General features: G+C 56.6%; 4 protein-coding genes across 4 annotated transcripts; 2 read left to right on the top strand and 2 right to left on the bottom strand.

Annotated features, from left to right (window-relative positions):
- Positions 1-4: 4 nt before the first annotated feature.
- On the bottom strand, positions 5-4,402 carry KIF12 (kinesin family member 12). Its single transcript, XM_066333347.1, is given in 18 exon segments — positions 5-150; positions 283-419; positions 524-648; positions 726-809; positions 900-1,083; positions 1,260-1,519; positions 1,607-1,711; positions 1,823-1,941; positions 2,027-2,162; positions 2,390-2,481; positions 2,708-2,843; positions 2,930-3,064; positions 3,185-3,260; positions 3,413-3,534; positions 3,616-3,694; positions 3,813-3,878; positions 4,205-4,335; positions 4,337-4,402. Coding segments are annotated over 18 exon segments (2,118 nt in total). The 3' UTR covers positions 5-85.
- A 385-nt stretch (positions 4,403-4,787) lies between these two features.
- On the top strand, positions 4,788-5,987 carry SEBOX (SEBOX homeobox). The gene is made up of 2 exons (XM_066333353.1): positions 4,788-5,072; positions 5,196-5,987. The coding sequence occupies exons 1-2, from the start codon at positions 4,788-4,790 to the stop codon at positions 5,442-5,444; spliced, it is 534 nt and encodes a 177-aa protein (XP_066189450.1). The 3' UTR covers positions 5,445-5,987.
- A 144-nt stretch (positions 5,988-6,131) lies between these two features.
- On the bottom strand, positions 6,132-8,487 carry TMEM199 (transmembrane protein 199). Its single transcript, XM_066333352.1, has 6 exons — positions 8,273-8,487; positions 8,126-8,199; positions 7,959-8,048; positions 7,063-7,099; positions 6,650-6,762; positions 6,132-6,561 (listed from the first exon to the last, which is right to left on the bottom strand). Exons 1-6 carry the CDS (start codon positions 8,442-8,444, stop codon positions 6,466-6,468), a joined length of 582 nt encoding a protein of 193 aa, XP_066189449.1. The 5' UTR covers positions 8,445-8,487; the 3' UTR covers positions 6,132-6,465.
- Positions 8,488-8,568: 81 nt separating this feature from the next.
- POLDIP2 (DNA polymerase delta interacting protein 2) lies at positions 8,569-17,964 on the top strand. The gene is given in 12 exon segments (XM_066333351.1): positions 8,569-8,714; positions 8,716-8,766; positions 9,191-9,272; positions 9,858-9,955; positions 10,718-10,814; positions 11,287-11,362; positions 11,943-12,050; positions 12,278-12,414; positions 13,371-13,397; positions 13,583-13,708; positions 14,114-14,193; positions 15,695-17,964. Coding segments are annotated over 12 exon segments (1,119 nt in total). The 5' UTR covers positions 8,569-8,592; the 3' UTR covers positions 15,810-17,964.
- Positions 17,965-18,082: the final 118 nt, after the last annotated feature.

Below are 18,082 nucleotides of genomic sequence, written 5' to 3'. Positions count from 1 at the left end.
CCCATATCCCTGAGGGCTGTGGTTGTCCCCTCAGCCTGTGCCAGATCCCTGATGCTGGCCCCATGCGTCGTGTGCCTGTGGCAGCTCAGATCTGCTCTGCCAGCCACTCCAGTGCCTCTTCCCACTGGAGGACAGGGACAGTGCCGGCAGCTGCCAGCGGGGAGCAGCAGGGTCAGGATCAGTCTCCCCCAGGATCAGTCCACAGCCCCACGTGTGAGTGGCTGTGCAGGGATGGGTGCCCACCCAAGGCCCTGCCTGGTCTCCCACCACTGCCCTGCTCACCTCTGGGCTCTGGCAGTCCTGGCCACGGCGGTGCTGAAGGGATGACCCTTCTCTCGGGGCTGGGAACACGCTCAGGGCCTGGCAGCTCCCGGTGCTGCGAGTGCTGCTGAGACAAGCTCCTGCTCCTGCCACGGCTCCTGCCATGAGGACACATGAGCAAACCCCCACCTACTGTCCCACCAGCCCCCAAAACTCCAGGGAATTCCCGAGCTGCAGTTGATGCCCAAGGAGTTGCTCTCACCGCTTCCTGTGGTGGGGCTGGAGGTTCCTGTGGCCAGGCAGAGCCATGTCCTCCTGTCCAGGTGGCAGAAGGCCAGCACTTCCCTCAAGGGGCACTGGCTGTGGCACAGGAGGCACTGGCAGCACCTGGGGGTGAGCAGAGTGGTCAAGGTGGCTGTGCCACCCCTGTGCCACCCCCTCCAGAGAGACCCCTGGGGCTGTACCTGGAACGTGGTGGCATCAGCTGGCCCAGGGCAGCACTGTGGGCACCCTGGGCAGCTGGGGCGGCTGGAGGCAGGAGGGAGCTTCTGCAAGAGAGGACAGAAGTGGGTGGGTGGTCTGTGCATCCTCACCCTGCCATGGGCAGGATGACTGCTGACCCCAGGCCCCTCTCTCACCGGCAGCCGCGGGACAGAGCTGGGTGTGGTGTCGGGCCGCCGGTGCCTCACCGAGTGGCTGCGGGGGACATGGAGGGTGCAGGCACTCCGGAGCAGGGGCTGGCTGTCACAGGACCTGCGGGTGGCTCTGTGGGATGGGCCAGCTGGGATGTGACCACTGAGGCCTGGGGACAGACAGGGCTGCCTGGGGAGCAGTGAGGAAGCCCAGCAGGGCATTGGCAGCCTCCAGAGAGCCCTGCCCAGCCCCACAGAGTCCCTGAGGGAGGCTGGTTGGGTGCAGGGTGCTGCCCAGCCAGGGGCTCTGGCTGCCCTGTCATCCCCTTGATCCCCTATTCAGGGATCCCACACAAGCTCCCATACCTCATCTGCTCATTCTCCACCACGAAGTCCCGAAGGAGACCGTAGAGGCTGGGCCAGGCTGGGGTTCCCTCTGGTGGGAGCTGCCCTGCGGGGCCGTGCCTGTTTCCCGAGCCTGCCCATGCTTTTGGAGGGTTCCCTGCCACCTCCGTGCTCCTCACTGGCACTCTGGGCAGGCACAGCTGCTGGCGCAGGGAGAGGTTTTCCAGCTGCAGGGCGTGGATTTCTTGCTCCAAGGTTTGCAGCAGCTTTTCCCGGGACACCTGGGAGGGGTGATGGATAAAGGGGTGGGTCAGGGGGGTCCCAGAAGGGGGGCAGAGGAGCTCAGAGAGGTTCTCTGTCTGCAATACCCTGTTGGCCAGGGGTCTGGTGGTGACCCTCCGGGCACGGCTGGCATAGTGCAGCGTGCTCAGAGTCTCTGAGAGGCAGCGTGAGGATGGGGAGATGCAGGCGACCTGCCAACGAGGAAAAAATGCAGGTGGACTGTCATCCAGAGGGTCACCATCCTTTTCCAGCCCTCCCTTCCATGAGCTGAGACCCTTGGCCGGCCTCCTCCATGGTTTTACCATCAGGGTGACACCCGAGCCACCCAGGGAGCGAGCCAGCAGCCGAGTGAGCTTGCTGTCCCTGTAGGGGATGTGCGTTCTCTTCCCTCGGGATTTGGCCAACAGGGAGATGCAGTGTCCTGCCAGAGGATGGACACAAAGGATGTGACAGGGCTCTGGTGGGGGCCAGCAGGGCTCTCCCAGGGCGGCTCCCCCAGCTCTTACCCAGTGCCAGGAGGCTGCGGTTGATGCTGTTTGCCTCCACAGAGAGCTCCCCACTGGAGCCGGTCTCCTTCACCCGCTCGCTGCCAGCCAGGTCCACGAAGCACAGCGTGCCCTGCTTGCCGGGGCAGGCACCGGCCTGGAGAACCCACATTATGGGGTGATGCTTTGGCCACCATCAGCTCTTCCCCAGCAGCACTGTCCCGGCTCCTGGGTCTTGGACAGGATTCCCGGCTGCTCGCTGCAGCCCCACCCACGTATCCTTAAGGAGCGCATGACCCCCCTCACCCCCAGTGGCGGTGTTTGCACCCCCGCGCTGAGCCCTGAGCCCCTCCAGCCCTCCCCAGGAGCGGGATGCGCGCTCACGGCTCGGCTGCGGATGAGGATGGTCAGAAGGGCGTGGCTGCGGCTCGAGTGCCTGTTGAGGGCATGTGCCGAGGTCCGGCGCCTCTGGGATCCTGCCGGGGCAGGAATTGATTGCATGACACCCCGCATCCTTGCCCCAGCCCCACAGCATCCACTGCCCACCATTCCCTGCCCCACACGAGCCTGGCTTGGCTCTGCAGCAGAACAGCGAGCTGCAGCATCACCAGCTCTGGGGACGGTCTGCGGGGGGCTGAATCCCCCCATACCGGGTCTAGCACGCCCTGAACATGTCCCAGTCCTGTGCCTGTGGCTCAGCACCTTGCAGGAGCAGGCTGACGATAGTCTCCAGGCTGTCGAATTCCACACTGAGCTGGTTCTCCACGTAGAAGCCGCGGGTTTTGCTCCAGCGCAGGGGCAGGGAACACGGTGGTCCCGGGCTCAGCAGGTCGCGGATCTGGGGATTTGGCAGAGGGAAGGCACCGGCGGAGCGGGGCACAGAGTGCCAGCAGGGCTGGAGTGGGCAACTGGGCAGGCACTTACCTGTTCGTTGTAGATCTCCAGGTAGGAAGCACTGAGAGCCAGGTCAGAGCCACGGCTCCGGCTCTGCTCCAGGAGGCAGGTGAAGGACCTCTGCATCAGCCCCAGCAGGGCCGGGGCCGCCGGCTGGGTGTCGCTCTGCAGAGATGCCAGGATGGGGAGCGGTCACGTCGGGCACCCACCCGCTCCCAGAGCCCATGACCGGGTGGGAAGAGCTCATCCCACGACCGGGATCATGTCACACGGTCAGCGTTGTACCTGGGCGAGGGGTCCCATCAGGGTGTAGGTCTTCCCCGAGCCGGTCTGCCCGAAGGCAAAGACGGTGCAGGAGAAGCTGTGGAAGATGCTGAGCGTCAGGCACGGCCGCAGGCGGTGGCACAGCGATGCCACCTCCCGACACAGCCCAGGCAGTGCAAACGCGCCAGAAAGGCCCGGGGTGGGGTGGACGGAGGGTTGGGGTCCTCCGGGGGTCTCTCCGGGTCTCACCCGTCTATGGCCAGCTCCACCAGCTGCCTCATCCCGCTGCCTTCGAACACAGCCTCCTGCGAGGCGCCGGCGTCGAACACGGCGCTGAAGCCGAAGGTGGCATCGTGCCTGGCGGCGCTCACCTGGCCGTGGGGACAGTGGCAGCTCAGGGGGTGTCGCAGCCCAACACAACCCCGACACCCCGACGGGGAGGTGGCACTTACGTGGATGGCGCCGTCACCGAGGCTGTGCACAACTTGCTGGTCCCCTCTCAGGGTCTCCGTGGAGCTCAGTGGCCGGACCCTAATGGTGGGGTGTGGACGGGGACCACAGAGGTGCCGCTGCATGGGGACCCTGGGGTGCCCTGCTGTGACCTCGCCCCAGGCAGGGAGGTTCCCTGAGCCCTTTCGTCTCTCCTTACCTTAGCACCACTCTCAGACGCGTCTCTCTGCCCTCCACGGGGCCCTCCCGCTGCTCTCCAGGGCTCCTTTGGGGAACAGAAGGCAGCAGGGTGGTGGCTGTCCCCCAGCTTGGGGCCGTCTGCCCGCGGGATCCCCGGGGGCTGGGGTACAGAGATCCCCGGTCCCGCTGTGCTCACACCGTCCTCCCACCTCCACCGCGTCCTGAGGCCCAGCAGGGGACAGAGCTCACTGTCCCCGCCGTGCCGCCGCAGAAGGACGGTCCTGTCCCCCCCACCACCCCTTTTTGGGGTGCCACCTCCCGCTGCCTGTATCAGTCGGGCAGTCACCGCCCAAGTCCTGCTGCCTCCAGGACGGGGTGGCCTCTGTCTCCTCCGTCTCCCCCACAACTTACGTTCTCTCCTGGCCCCGTGGGCGCGTTCTGGGCCGGGGCTCCGGCTGGGGGTCCCCGCCCCGATGCCCCTCTGGTTCCATGAGCCCCCCAGCACCCGGTGCTCGGGGTACCCGCAGCGCCCGGCCGGTCCCGGCGGGAGCCACCTCCAGCCGGCCCCGGCTGCCCCGCACAACCGGTACCACCGCTCCGGTTAAACATTGACCGGTGCCAGCCCTGCGGGAGAGCGGCGGTCGCACGGCGGGGGGCGAGCGGGGGAGGGCGGGGAGGGGGCGTAAGGGGCGGGTGGCAGGTGGGTCCCTGAGCCCTGGGATCCTCACGGGCCCCACAGTGCCCCGACGGCGGCGCGGGGGAGACCTGTACGGGCAGCTGGGAGGGAGTACTAGTCCCCGGGGATGCTGGGGAGTCAGCCAGAGCTGTCGGGGCTCTGCCATCGGGGCTGCGGAGCTGGGACCGGCCCCGGGAGCCCTTGGAAGGGGCTGGGGGGGGAACAGCACCGCCCGCTCGGGGCGGTCCCAGCCCGCCGGGGGGGACCTGCGGGGGGATAAAAGCCGGGGCGGCGGCGGGTCCAGGGGAGCCGGGCAGGATGAGCGCGGCCCCGGGCACCTCCCGCGCTCCCCAGCCGCTGCTCCGCTTCCCCGACGGGGCAGGCGGGCCGGGCAGCGGGCGGGCGGCGGGGCCGGGCGGCGGCCCGGGGCCGTGCCCCTGTCCCTGCCCCTGCCCGGGGGGGCCGCGGAAGCGCCGGAGGACCACGTTCAGCCGGGGGCAGCTGTCGGAGCTGGAGCGAGCCTTCGCCGCCGTGCCCTACCCGGACATCGCCACTCGGGAGCGCCTGGCCGAGCTCACCCAGCTGCCCGAGGCCAAGATCCAGGTGAGCGCAGGCGGGACCTTCCCCTCTATCCCTTCCTCCTTCCCTCCCGGGGCACCCTCTCCTCCGCGGGGCCAGCCCGTCGGGGCGCTGTCGGTGTCTCACGGTTCCCCTCGCCCGTCCCAGGTCTGGTTCCAGAACCGCCGGGCCCGCAGGATCCGTAGCGCCAAGCCGGAGCCGCCACCGCTACCGCCGCTGCCGCCGCCCGGGGAGCGGGGTCCCCCCGCGGCATCTCCCGACGGCAGCATCCCGTGCCCGACCCCTGCCCTGCCGCCGCCGGCATCCCACAGCCCTGCTCGGGGCCTCCCCACCTCGCTGGGCTCCATCTCCGACCTCATCTACAGCGCAGCCATCACCAACCTGGGCGAGCCATAGCCAGGGCAAGGACCCCCGGCTTCTAGGGACCCTCCTGGCACTGCAGCCCCCCCCGGATTAGCGCCACGATTTCATTAGGGTGTGGAATTACTGCCGGTCCCAAAGGCTCTGAGGATGTCATCCAATATCCTAAATGCTGGTGCGGCCACAGCAGGGGCAGCTCCCCATCAGCCCCCTAATACCGACTAATCTTTTGGAAAAAATACCTTAATCTGAGACCGTATCCACGGATGATTGTGGCGCGGCCGCCCCTAATCCGCAGGCACGTTCGCAGGTGCCGGCAGATCTCCCTGGATCGGATATTAAACCGTGTTTCCAGAGGGGCTTAGCTGCCATCAGAGCATTAATCACCGTGTCTGGCCCTGGCAGGGAGCCCACCCGGCAGGTGTCCAGGTCCCCAGGGCCTGGCGTGAGTGTCCCCTCCCCGCTGTGGGTGCACAGATCTGGCTCTGCTCTCTGCCCCACGGCACCTGAGAAACCCCTGGGCTCAGTGTTGAGGCCTGTTCCCTCTCTGGAGGTACCAGAATCTGGGCACCCTTTTGGCAGGGGTTGCATCCCTCATTGTACAGGCAGAGGACAGGAGATGGAGCAGAGTGCAGAAGGAGAGGGAAGATTCACATTTCTGCAGTGTTTTAGATGCCACATCAATGTTTCTCATACCAACAGACATCTCCCGACACGCAGGAAGAAGGTTACGAACACACAGTGTTATTTATTTCCAGAATAAAAGGACTGGAACTTCCCAGGAGAAGAGGGATGGCAGGAGCTGATGCCCCTCTCCCTGCTGAGGTGTTTGAAGTCCACAGCCAATCTCTCTCCTCTTCTGCAGCTCTGAGATTTCCAACCCATGATTCATTTCAGGAGCGGGAAGCAAAGGACGAGCCTGAGGAGTGCAGCAGTCTTCCCACAGCAGGAACAGGTACAGACAGGACAAGATCTGTCCCGAATTAGCAAGATCTGTCCCAAATTATTCTGTCCTGGGGAGGACAAAAGCCTCCAGCACAAAGCCTGCAGCTCATGGTCATAGTTTCCCAAGGTCCCCTTCGAGGGTCCGCACCATCACGTACAGCTCGGCCAAGCCCACCACCGAGGCCACAATGACAGCTGACAGGACACGCTGGGGACACAAAAGAGAGGCAGAGAGGTGACCCTGGGTGTCCAGGCTGGCCAGCACAGAGGGGCTGCCAGGGGCTGGGCTCACTCACCGCCGCTGTCTCTGCGAAGACGTACTGGCTGCCCAGGTAGGTGCAGGCAAAGGCGGCCACCACGGTGACAATGAAGTTGATGATGGTGATGACAACAGCTTTCACAGAGCGAACTGGAGGGACAGAGGTGTGAAAGAGTTGGTTTTAGGTAAAGTTGGGCAGTAGGGCTGGAGACAAGGTGTAATCATGCACAGCTGCCTCAGCTGGGAGATGTAACCCTGGAGGAGTCACATGCTTGGTGCCTCCAGAAATACTGGTAAGAATGAGCAACAGGCTCCTTTATTCAAGGAACACTTGAGTGCATGGAAACCTTCTGGTGAGATATTCCAAGAGGGAAGTGCTGTCACCAGCTGGAGGTGGAACAGTTCCCATGCCTGACCTGCCACATGTCAATAGGACAGGGAGTCACTCACCTTGCCTCCCAAATTCAGCCAATGGCCCGTTCATGTCCTGAAAGGAAGGATTGAAACAGCTTGTGATCACTTGTATTTTAATGTTCATAGTACCGCTATTACTGTGTGTGCAGAATAAAAGCAATGCCAACGCCCTGTCCTGTCCCCAAGGCTCTGAGGTTTTGGGTGGGTGGGCTGCAGGGGAGCAGCAGTTTCACAGCACACAGGTTTCTCTGAGATTCTTCACAAGCTCTGCTAAAACCACCCTGGACTATAGATCATAGCGTGGTTTGTCTTGGAAAGGGACATTAAAGACCATCTTGTTCTAGCCCCTGCCATGAACAGGGACACCTTTCACTAAACCAGATCAAACCTGGAGTGGTCCAGCTTGGCAGAGAGGAAAGCAGATCTTCCCATGCGAGTTAGTGTGCACATGGATGCCAGGTACTGTGTGGAAGGGCAGAATGGGATCACAAAGAATGCCAGCAGGAAAGAATGCTGACTTGTCTGAACAGTCACCCTCCCAGAAGATCTCAGTTCTCTCAGGAAAGAATGAGAGCCCACATATGATCTTGTATTTTCAGCTTTTACCTTGATATGAATGAGGCAATTCTAGAACTATGACAAAAATTTAACCAGCACAGATGCTCCCAGTGAAACATTTACAGCACGTGCTCAGTCTCCCAGAACAGAACCTGAGCACAGTGAGCAGTTCCCGAAAGTCAGTGTGTTTAATGCACCACCCTGTTAACCCTGTCCTACCTCTGTCCTCAACACTGATCTGTTGTTCCCGGTGTACTTTCCTCCAGTGCCTGCCACATCCCCTCTGCACTGCACTCACTCCAAGGGGAAAATCTCCTTTGCTCTCAAGTGCTTGAGGGATGAATCCTCGCAGCAGGCACTGCACAACCCCTCACCTGGCCGGTGATGTTGCGAGTCATCCGCTGGTACTCCTCGTGCGCCAGCTTGGCCTTGATCCGCTCCAGCCGGGCCACCAGTTCGGGGTTCTGGGGGAGGCACAGACCCACCGTGAGGGCCGGGAGCCGCCGCCTCCTCCCACGACTCCCGGCCGGCCCTCACTCACCCGCGGGGGCACCGGCACCTCGGGCAGGTGGATCTCGCATCCCTCCAGCAGCTCGTGTAGGTGCAGCGGAGACCCTGCAGGCGAGGCACGGGGCGGTCACGGCGCGATCCCGGCGCGATCCCGGCGCCCCGGCGCAGCGCGGCCTACCTGCCTCCCGCAGCGCGGCGTGCAGCCTCCGCAGCAGGCTGAAAGGCACCAGCTCTCCTTCCGCCGCCAGCGCCGTCTCCAGCTCATCCCTCAGGGCGGCCGGCAGCGCTGCCAACTCCCCGGCCCGCACCGCCCGCCGTAACCTCGGCCCGGCCCGCACGGACGACGCCATGTTGGGCCCGGCCGGCGTTGCCGGGGCGACCCAGAGACGGGCGGCGGAGGGGGGACCATAGAGACGGCGGCGCGGGGCGGAGCGGCGCGCTGCGGGCGGGGCGGAGCGGCGCGGCCCGCGCGGGGCACTGTGGGCCGCGGGCGGTGGGATGTCGGGCGGCGCGGCGCGGCGGTACGTGGCGGCGGCGCTGGGCCGGGCCCGGGCCCGCGGGCCGCCCCCGCTCTGGGAGCCGCCCCCCGCCCGCCACCTGCGGGCTCTGGGCACCGGGGGGGGCGGCGGCGTTACCGCTGTTGTTGCCGCCCCGGCGGCACCTCTCGTCGAGGTGAGGCCTGTGAGGGCAGGGGGCTGTTGGGGGGTTCGGGGAGACAGGCGGTGGGAGGGTGTTTGAGGGTGATTGGGAGGGGCCGAGGGCTCTTAGGGGATGTTTGGAGTGAGGGAAGTTGAGGAAGATTGGGGAGGAGTTGGGCTGTGGGTTGGGGTGTGTTGAGTTTTTGGGGGAAGACTGTGAAAGCGTTGGGGGGCTGTCAGGGCAGAGATATGGGAGAGCGGGGATTGGGCTAAAGGGACAACTGAGTGAGGGTGTCCAGGGCAGTGGGGAAAGGGGAGACTGGCAAAGGGCGGAGGGCAGAGGAGGGACTGGCTCTTGTGGGGTACCCGAGGGCCGCACAAGGTGGAGAGCAATGTCCCCCTGGCCTGGGGGCTGCTTCAGCTCCTGCAAACCCTCCAAGCTGCCTCTCTGCTGCCAGGAACCGTCCCGAGGGCAAAGTGCTGGAGACCGTGGGGGTGTTTGAGGCCCCGAAGCAGCACGGCAAATACGAGACAGGCCAGGTAAGGGGTTCTGGGGGGCACAGCTCACCCTGCAGGCTCGTGCCACAGGGATCGTCAGCTGAGGGATTTCCCGTAAGGAAAATCTCAGCTGGAGAAAGCTGGGAGTTTCACAGTTCGGTGCTCCTTGTCTGTGCTGTGTCTGCAGTTTGTCAGTCATCTGACAATAGCAGCTTGATAAGAATCTGCAGCACAACACAACTGTTGTACAAATGGCATTTGCTCCACTGGTCTTACTTTGGGGTTCTCTCCCTCAAGGATCCAAAGAGATTATCAGTGAATTTGAGAAATAAGAACTGACCTTGTAATTCCTGTCTTTAAGACTCTCAGATCTGTTTCTGAGCAGTCTCTCCTTTCTGCTGCTCTATTACTGCATTATTGGTTTAGCCCTTCCCTTCTATGGGATAGAGATGACATGGACTTCTTCTCTCAAACTGTTTGTGTTCCCTCTTTCTGCTCTGCATCATCACAGTGGTGATTCTCCCTGTATCTCCATCCCACACATTAAACCTTTTGTAAATGTTTGTAGTTTTACCTCAGAGAACAGATTTTGAAAATAATTCAGCTGCAATTATTTGTTCCTTCCAGCTCTTCCTTCACAGTGTGTTTGGCTATCGAGGAATAGTTCTGTTTCCCTGGCAAGCCAGGCTTTATGATCGAGATGTGGCTTCTCCTGTCACAGAAAAGTAAGGATTTGAGGATTTGTTCTGGCTCATGTTGTTGGATTGTTAGATTTACATGTTGTAGTGAGTTTCCTATTTTGGGTAAACAAGTGTTTTTAAGCAGGGATAATAGCATAGATCTGTTTGCATGAGTGCAAACTAGGAGAGGGCTTTAAAGAAGAGATACATAATTATTGAGTATTAATAGAGACATTATGAAAGTATGAAGGATGAAAGCCTGTGTATGGAGGAAATAAAAATCAATGTAAAAATTATGCTCATGGCATTTTGTGTTATACAAAAAGTCCTTTTTTGGGTTAGATCCAGGTTCCTGTGTTACCAGTTGGAAGCTGCTGTTGATTGCTAGTGAGTTGGGATTTGTCACCTTCCTCCTCAATTTCAACCCACTAAGCCACGTTCATCCTTCTTGAGTTCCTGTTTCAGTTTTCTCCTCTCTTGCATCTGTTTTTCCTCTGGCCTGTGATGAGTTGTGCTGGGAAGGAGTGAGGATCAGAGAGAAAATCAAAGGGCAGTAGGAATATCCACCCCAGAGAGGAGCCTCTGAGCTGTTGTGCCTGTGCCAAACACCACGGATGGTCATCTTAGCTTGTCTGTCGTTGTGTGGGTGGCTCATGAAGCTTTGGTTTGGGTGCAACCAAATGATTACAGGCTGTGAAACATGGCTTTTTTTTTAAAAAAAAATCATTGTTTATAAGTGCTTGGTCCTAGTAACAAGAATTTCCTGCTATCCTGTGCTTGAGCTCAGAGATTTGCTTTTCTCTTTAGGAGCGAGAATGTGGCAGGCCATGGTTCCAAAGAGGTCAAGGGCAAAACACACACTTACTACCAGGTGTTAATAGATGCTCGGGATTGTCCACATATAGTAAGTAATGAGTAATCTTGGTGTTGAAACTTGAGTATCTTCTCCTATATGAGTGGTTCAGAGGGGCAGGCTCTGAAGGAAAATTACTTTGGTGGCTAACTGGATTGGTTAAATTGATTGATTTTTGGATAAATTTGTTCTTCAAGGCATGTTTTCCCTGAGGAAGATCATCTGGAATGTCATAGGAGTGTTTTCTGGATCATGTTTCCCCTCTCCTTTCCTCTTCCTGGAGCTGTTCCCACACTGTTGCACACAGGTCATTAGAAATAGGGGCTGCAGCATTGAAAATGCTCCTCACTTATTTGAGTGGGGAGTTAGCCCAGAGGAATCAAATGGAGAGAAGTTCTGAGGTGAACTGGTTAAATGAAATAAACATTACATGCTTTATAAGCCACACTGATGAGCTGAAATATGACTGGAAACTGTCCTTCAGCAATGCACACAGAAAGACATAAACTACCCTTTTTCTCAGTCCCAGAGATCACAGACGGAGGCAGTGACGTTCCTGGCAAATCATGATGACAGCAGAGCCCTCTATGCCATCCCAGGTGAGTAAAATCCTGCAGCCTCTGCTTGTTGTGAGGTGAGGTCAGAAAAGGTATCAACTCCTGCCACTGCAGCAGCAGTTCCCACAGCACATTCTGTAGTGGATCTGTCCATAGCTTAGGGCTGTGCTGGAGACAACAGAGTGACTAAAGTACAGGAAGCCCTTTGGATAGCTGGAAGTTTGGCCCTCTGTGGTCAGACACAGCCATGTCTGATTTGAGCTCTTGAGACGTAGATCCCACACCAAGTTGTATATGGGCTGTTCTACCTTGTCATCAGGACAGTTGGATTGATTCTTGTCCTGGGCATTTCCTGCCCTGAGTGCTTTTGGGGCATGCAGGCACTTTGCAGAGCAGTGTGTTTATCAGAGGAGCCATTCCATAAAAAATCTCATGGGATAACAATGCCAAGAGTTATTCCTGGGGCATCTCCTCCATTCTTCTTTGCAGTTGTGATTTTAGCTTTGGCTTCTGCTGCCAAAGTCCTTTTCTTCTCACTGGTGTGGTCAGTTTTTCTGCCAGGAGACTTCTGAGCTGCTCTTTGCTGGGGGAAGTTCCATGGCTTTTGGGCTTTCTTTTTCAGGTTTAGACTATGTAAGCCATGAAGACATCCTTCCCTACAGCTCCACTGATCAAGTGCCCATCCAGCATGAGCTCTTTGAGAGGTTCCTCATGTACGACCAAACAAAAGGTAAATTCTGGCATCACAGGGCATTAATTCTTCAAAGCCAGATGCTTGCAGTGCTCTGTAACAAATACCCAAACCCCATCATCTTGGATATAGTATAAAAATCACATCTAGTTGGGGGTTTGTTACAGTGAGACTGCCTCTGAGTATTTTTTTTAAACCATGTGAAAGGAGTTGTGTTGAGGGGAGAGAACTCCAGCTACAGTGATGCCTCTCACCTTTCCCCACAGTCCCACCTTTTGTGGCAAGGGACACTTTGTGTGCGTGGCAGGAGAAGAACCACCCCTGGCTGGAGCTCTCAGATGTGCACCGAGAAACCACGGAGAACATCCGTGTCACTGTTATCCCCTTCTACATGGGCATGAGGGTAAGTCTGTGCTGCTCTGGTAATTCTGCCATTTGCTTCACTGGCTTGTTTTTGTAAGATCAGTTTGGTGCCTGAAGGTACCTTCTGCTTACTGAAGAAGTGACATTTAATCACAGTTGCCATTTCGTTCTCGTGGGTATTAACATGAAACTGTTTTGTCATATGGTTTTGGAGAACAGCTCCTGCATATTGGCTTTTGCTGGTTATCAGTAGGATGAGAAATAACCCGTAATGTTCTGCACAACAGTGCTAGCAAGATATTTGGGAAGGCTTTTGAATTGGTCCTGTTACTGCCTCAGTCACATGAGGTGACACTGGAGCTATCTGCTCTGTAACAACAGACACGTCTGTTATCCTGCCCACTGATGGGCTACTGTTCCCTGCCCATTTCCTGCCTCTAGTTTGGCTTGGAGGGTTTGTCTAAACCCTTCTGAATTTAGCTGATAACCATGTGCTCTTTATAGCACAGAACTGCATAAGGACCATCCAAAATGGTGGGGCTCCCTGCAATGGGAGAGCTGGGAATTCCCACAGCGGTTTGTGATTTCTGAGCACGGCTGTTGGGGAGCCCGAGCTGTGGCAGATGCACATTTTGGTGTGGATTTGTAACTTTTGGGGAGTCCAGCTGATGTTTGTCAGAAAAGCAGGTGCCCGAAGGTAAGGAGAGGGGTGTTTGTAGGTCTGTGGAAAGTGTGTAATTAACATGGAGATGAACCCTGGGGGCTGTCACGAGATCCTTGCAAATCTCCCACCTCATGATTGCTGTAGAGCAGAGCCAGTGCCAGGCTCTGCTGATGGAAGGCCTTGGAGAGCAGCTGTCTGTGCTCATGTGAGTCGTCTGCGTCACCCTGGCACGGAGTGAGAGCCCCTGTGCTGGTGCTGTGCCGACAGCTGAAGGGTTTTTTGGCACCACGTGTCCAAGGGCAGCTGCTAAAGTCTTTTGTTTCTCTTGACAGGAAGCCCAGAATTCCCACGTCTACTGGGTAAGTGCCTTTTGTGTCACGAAGCAGCTAAAGGGAGGGAGTTTATTTGCTGTGGCATCACTGCAGCTTGATAAGCTCCGAGGGAGAGCAGCTCTTGCCTGGCAGTTGTTTCCCAGTATCAGCTGTAGGCCATGAACTGATTGCAGCTGATTCCAGCTGTTGATAAGAGTCTTCCTTCTGTGCAGTGGCGTTACTGTATTCGCCTGGAGAACCTGGACAGTGAAGTGGTGCAGCTCCGAGAACGGCACTGGAGGATATTCAGCTTGTCTGGCACCTTGGAAACAGTCCGGGGCCGTGGGGTTGTAGGAAGGGTAGGTACCATGCAGCCTTTTGGGTTTTTTTTGGGGGAAACACAACCCTTTGCTGGAGTTCTCTGACTCGGTTGTGTGGATTTGCCAGGAAATTGCTTAGTGGGTACTTGAAATAGATGGAGTGGGAAACTGGTAATGAAAAAAAGTAACGTGAGCTTTTCATCTCGTTTGTTTGCATGAACTGAAACTTCACACTGAGTATTAGAGGATGATGCTAAATGACTGGTGGTAGGAAAACGAATAATAATGGGATTCTGGTGCTACTCAGTGGACAATTTGCTGTGTAATTGGCATAAGTGCTGGGGTGTAGGCCTATGGTTGTTTTTTTCCATGCTATATAAATTTCTTGCTGATGCCTGTCTTGTGGTAGAATTGCTGATGCCCAGTGGTCTCTTGTCTTCTCAGGAGCCAGTTTTGTCCAAAGAACAGCCAGCATTTCAGTACAGCAGCCATGTCTCCCTGCAGGCATCCAGCGGTCACATGTGGTAAGAAGCCCTTATTGCTGCAGCAATGTTTTGGGTGTAGGACCTACCAGCAGTGAGCTGGGGTGCAGTTTGCAGCCTGGCGTTGTGGCTGAAAGCTGGGTGGAAGTGGACTGGACAGGGCATAGTTGGTAGCTAAAATTTGATGAGCTTCTCTGTGGCTGTATCCTAGTTAGTGATAAAATGATCTGTTGGTTCTCTGCACCAGGACAGGTTCCAGAATAATTTATTCTTTTGCTGTGGTCTGTGCTAGACTGGATTTAAAGGCATGAAGCAATTCTCCCTTTTGGTCCTTGGTGCAAGAGCCAAGGCCTTGTGCTGGTGATTGCCTCAGCAGCAAGGATGTATGCTCTGGTATCTTCTTTCTTGGGAGAGGATTGGGTTTTAACTCCATCTCCATGCACTTCTGTGTCAGGAATTGGCATGCAGGGGTATTCCCAGTTTAGACCAGGTAAGGCCTTCAGTCTAACAAGTGTTTAATTTTCCTTTTCTGTAAGTGCAGGGAGGGAAGTGCCCAGATGAGTTGTTCTTTTCCTGTGCCTTGGGGTTAAAGCAGCTTCCCTTTATTTGCCTTTTGGCTGAGTTAGCACATTTTGTGTCACCTCTGTGTGGAAAAGGATTGCACAGCCACCTCTTTCCTTCTGTATGACAGGTCTTTCTGGATTTTTTTTAAGGAAATCTTCAGAGTTAAGCTGCCTTTGAGTTGGGAAAAGCAGGAGAGCAGCTCTTTGCATATAGAGGGTACCTCGTTTGCCATGTGAAGTGTTTTGAATTGCCTGAATGGATGCCCTGGGGAATAAAACCAGATGGTGTAGTAGTTTTTCCCTCTCTGCATACATCCTGAAGACAGAGACAAAGATTCTGCAGCTCAGAAGCTGCTCAGCTTGACTTCTGGTGTTCAGTTGTGTCCTCACTGTCTAAAGAACATGTTAATTTATCTCCACAACCCTCTTGCCCATGTTGTGTCCTGCAGTACAGTCTGTAGGTTCAGGTGTAACAAATGGTACATTTGTTCAGTAAACAAATGGTTGTACCAGGACAGGAAGGTTCAGTTCTGAAATGCAAAGCTGAAGCTATTCCAAATTACATCTGTAATGAGATTTCTTAATGTCATAGACAATCAGTGGAGATCTTGCCAGTACAAATCTGAATTTGTGTCTAGCCAGTTTGTAAAAATAGCTGAGAGGGCTCTGAGAGTCCCACTGGGGAGTTGGGTAAACACTGCTGCAGGTGCATGGAGGGTGCTTGACTCCTGTGGGCTGCAATCATCACAGCTTTGTGCAGGAAATGTGTTAGGGGTGTGAAGTAAAACTGCCCAGGAGCCCTCCATAAATTAGCTATCTTGGCAGCAGATGTTTGCAGCTGAGCCCATGTCCTTGCTGCTGGACCAGCCTTGCACATGGACCCCCAGGATATGGAAGAGCTCAGGTCTTACCTTCTTGCTGGTGCTTTCTAGGTGTCTCTGTCCCTGGCCTCAGCATGATCTCTGCCATTATTTTTGCAGGGGCACTTTTCGATTTGAGAGGCCTGATGGCTCCCACTTTGATGTCCGAATCCCACCCTTTTCCCTGGAAAGCAACAAAGATGAGAAGACCCCTCCCTCTGGCCTTCACTGGTAGATCAGAGTGCCCAGACCCACGGAGGCCTGTGTGTGTGGTAGACCTTTGCCTCCCCTTTATGCTGCAGCCAAGAACACGGAGCTTTTAAACATTTTAAACCATTTTTGTTTTAACTGTTGTCTGCCAGGGAGGCTTTTTTTGGAACTTTATTACTGGCTCTTCTCTCAGGCTGCTTGTAAAGCATAAGCTGTGTTCCAGGTAACCCTTCTCTCTGTGGCACCTGCTGGGTTTTTTGGGGCTGGGGGTTGTAGATCTGTGCTGCTGCAGAAGACTGGCCCCCAGTCAGCAGGCCTGGACCCTTTCCAATGTGTTGTGACTTCTCTGCAATGTGAGGTTTCTCTAATAAACTGGCCCTTCCAGTTGCAACCAGTCTTCCTTCCTAAACCAAGGCCATGGCTTTGCATCCAGCCTGTCCCAGCTTGTTGCTCCCTCCATGTGAAGTCAGCCCAGAGATCTTGCTGCTTCAGAAGCAGCTGCTCCTCCTTTAGGATACAGGAATGTGAGCTCAGCTTTCCTGCAGTGCAGCTGCTTTTTGGGATTCAGCCAGGCTTGGAGCAGCCTGTGAGCTCCACTCATGGCACAGCTTGTCTGGGCTTTGTGCTGTGATACAAAGCCCATTGTTTTGTTTTTTTTTGAGAAGAGGGTGCAGAGGGGACAAGGTGGGTGACATATGGTGCTGTCACAGTGCCCTGTGTGTGCAGAGCACCAGGCTGTGTGTTGTGATGGTACAGGAGAGCTGAGGGGAGCCCTCCCCCTGCCAGGGCTTTGCTTGGCTGGAGGGTTCTTCCCTGCTCACGCTGTGGCTGCATCCATATCTCCTTGGTAGTTTCTGCTTTGACAGGAATGCTTGTTTTCACCTGGAATGCTGTCAGCCAGTGAGGCAGTGCTTGGCTTTCTGCTCCTGCTTGCTCTGCTTGGCAGGTTGTGATTTTTTGGTAGCATGTGTCTGGAGGACCCTGCAGGACTGTGCAGGTCAGTGGAGTCCCTGTAAGATGACAATGTCTGGAATGTGTGGGAAAGCCAGGGCAGCCTTGAGGATTGCAAAGATCATCAGGCTCCATGGTGGGACCCTGCTGGCTGTCTCTGGGTTTCCAGACTTGTGGGTGACTCGGAGGCAGAAGTACTTGGCTTTGTGCTAAGCCTAGGAAGAGTGTTTCCAACCTTCCTCCTTTCCCTAGTCTTGCTTAAATGACAAGGTGTAATTAACTCACGGGATGTTTTCCTTGATTTAGAAGTATCCCAGTTATTTTCTCTTCCCTGGAACCCTCTCTGAGCAGCCTGTTTGCCTTTGGCTCTGCAAGGCAGAGCTGTGGCAGGGCTGTGGGCAGACAGCCTTTGGGGGAGACTCTCCTGCTGTCCCACAGCCAGTGGATTCCTGTTTAGAGAGACTTAATCACTGCAGTGTTGCTCTGTCACCAGTCTCTTCAGTTTTGTGTCTTCCTTCCTCTCAGGTAGTACGTGCTCATATTTAGAGTTGCAAAGGTTTAAACAGCCAGTCTGCTTTTAGGGGTAGAAAAGGATCCCTAAAGACCATTCACAGCTGACAACCCCACATAGCTGCTGTCATGCTGATTTCCTCTCAGGAGGAGGAGGTGGGAAGATGCCTCAAGTTCAGAGGCAGCAGGAACCTGTCAGAACCTGCTTTTCCCTTCCCATGCAGCTGCCCCGCCTCTCCCTCGGGTTGCTTCAGCTTTACTGGCGATTGCAACACCCCTGTGAATGTTTAACCTCGCTGCTCGCCCGCGCGTGTCTGGGGTGCTGCGGCTCTGATGTTTCCTGTAACCAGCAGAGAGCTGCCCCCCTAAGGGATGGAGTGATCCCGGGGCAGGGGCTCTGCTGCGTTGTTTGAGGTGATGTCCCATCGGGGCTGAGGCCTCTGTCTAGAAACGGACATTCCTGGCTGGATAATGATTGGCAAGACCGAGGTCACCGCGGTAACAGCCCGGGCCACGGTGGGAATGTTTCCACTCCATCAGGTTTTACGGAGGGAGCAGCGCCGTCCTGCCCTGGTGCCCGGGCACGATGCCAGAGGCTCTGCAGGGCCTTTTCCCAACTGCTTCATCCCTCAGGCCCCTTCCCGGAGCGCGGCCGAGCCCTGTCCCCCTCTCTGTGTAAATATCTGTACAAAGAACCAACCAATAAAACGCTGAACGAACGGCTTTGCCTCCCGCCTCTCATTGCCCAGCGGCGCTACGGCCACCAACCTCGCTGCTCTTCCCTCCCCGCCCCGGGGCTCCTTTTCCTTCCCGGGGGTCGGTCCCGGTTCCGTCCCG

The sequence above is a fragment of the Sylvia atricapilla genome, chromosome 20 (assembly GCF_009819655.1).
Source record: "Sylvia atricapilla isolate bSylAtr1 chromosome 20, bSylAtr1.pri, whole genome shotgun sequence".
Taxonomy (NCBI): Eukaryota; Metazoa; Chordata; class Aves; order Passeriformes; family Sylviidae; genus Sylvia; species Sylvia atricapilla.
Note: the sequence above shows the minus strand (reverse complement) of the source record. Positions and strands in the feature narration are given on the sequence as shown.